A 1519-nucleotide genomic window follows, 5' to 3' on the forward strand; every position below is an offset into this window, starting at 1 on the left:
GCATTCTAACCCAACTATTTCCTAACCCTTCAGCCCATTTTTTGAAATGACATTCCAATCCAAAAGCTTGTTAACAACCCATCATGTCAATGATCATCATTGGTTATCTACTTATATGGTCCCTGGTGGGTGAGCAAACACAGTGCTATTGTACTAACATGGACGAGTTAACTCAGTAGAGAACACAAAGTTCTTTTCTTCTCCTAGGGTTCAAACCTTCAAGCACTACAAGCACTCACGCAAGTAACCAAAAGATTCTTTACAAACAGCAAGACAAAGCTTTTCACTGATTATACAATATACTACTGTAAAATCAAATGGTCAAAATTCGATCATCAAGGTGTTGTAACAGGTGCCTCAGCTTCAGTAGCTTCAACAAACCTATTGATCAAAGCAAGAGCATTGCTCGTCAACTTCCGGCCTTTCGTTATCCGATCACATACATCGGACTTCACAGAACCATCAGGTAAGTCGTCAAACTCATCCGTACACGTGTCCTCGTTTGTAAGAGCAGCACTCATCCACGTCTGCACGTCGCTCATCAGAAACCGCAACGACTCCGATGAATGGGAGGTGAGGTCGAGTTGGAGCATTTCACTGTTGGAGCGTCGCATCTGATCAATTGCGTCCCCGAAGGTACTCGAGCAATCTTTCAATACGGCGACGGTTGCTTGATCTAACGCCGTTAGAGTTGGTTGCCGTGAAAGGTACCTTATGTAAGCGGCAATGTGACGAGCTCTGGATAGACTAACGGCGACGGCCACGCGAGCGAGCTTTTCTGGGCTTTGCTGGATGGTGTTGGCGTAGCGAGAAAGGCTGGCGTAGCAAACTCCTGGGTACAACGTCGAGTTGCAGTTGGTACGGATGAAATCTATGGCATTGATGTCTTGGTCTTCTTGAAAATCGAAGGCTGAGGATTTTTGCAGGAGGAGTAATGACAGAAAGATGAGCGAGAGAAGAAAAGGGCGCGTTTGGGTTGTTCTTGACAGGGCCATTTTTTCTGGTACTCAGAAGCAGAAGAAGAGGGTTTGCAACTCTGGATGGATTTGTAAAATGAAGACTGAAGGGGTTTAAATAGACAAAAAAGTGAAAAAGCTCATTGAGTATGATTTGACAAAAATGCCCTCCTATACTCCGGTAGTCATTCCATGGATTTAGGGAGGTGGATTATTAAAAATCGGTTGTGGAGCCTCTGTGCTGCAGGGTAGGTCCCGGTTTGTTTCACGTTTCATGAAGCACAAAGAGATGTTTGGCTCCACATGCAAATGATATGATGTCGTGAGAATTTGGATCACCTCCGCCTTGTGGCTTTTGCTTGGGAGTAGAAAAGACCTAGATAAATTTTAGAATTCGGAGTAAATCTAGATCGTTAAGTAAAGTGTTTATTCAAAGGTCTAGATTTGCTTTGGATCGTGTTGCTAAGAGTAGTGCTGCTCCCAAGCACGATCCCCTCATTGGGGAGTACAATATGCTATCATGACGCTTTCTAGTCATACAATACTTATAGAGTCCACTTATG

General features: G+C 44.0%; 1 protein-coding gene across 1 annotated transcript; it reads right to left on the reverse strand.

The window, feature by feature from the left end:
- Positions 1–1033, reverse strand: LOC149000598 (21 kDa protein-like). Its single transcript, XM_089140012.1, has one exon. It carries the CDS (start codon positions 993–995, stop codon positions 336–338), a length of 660 nt encoding a protein of 219 aa, XP_088996138.1. The 5' UTR covers positions 996–1033; the 3' UTR covers positions 1–335.
- Positions 1034–1519: the final 486 nt, after the last annotated feature.

Source organism: Hakea prostrata, chromosome 11 (assembly GCF_041222555.1).
Source record: "Hakea prostrata isolate BN-2017 chromosome 11, UWA_Hpros_2, whole genome shotgun sequence".
In the NCBI taxonomy this organism is placed as follows: domain Eukaryota; kingdom Viridiplantae; phylum Streptophyta; class Magnoliopsida; order Proteales; family Proteaceae; genus Hakea; species Hakea prostrata.

Excerpts from the sequence above, each read along its gene's own strand:
- LOC149000598 (XM_089140012.1), bottom strand. The coding sequence starts at position 995 with ATGGCCCTGTCAAGAACAACCCAAACGCGCCCTTTTCTTCTCTCGCTC.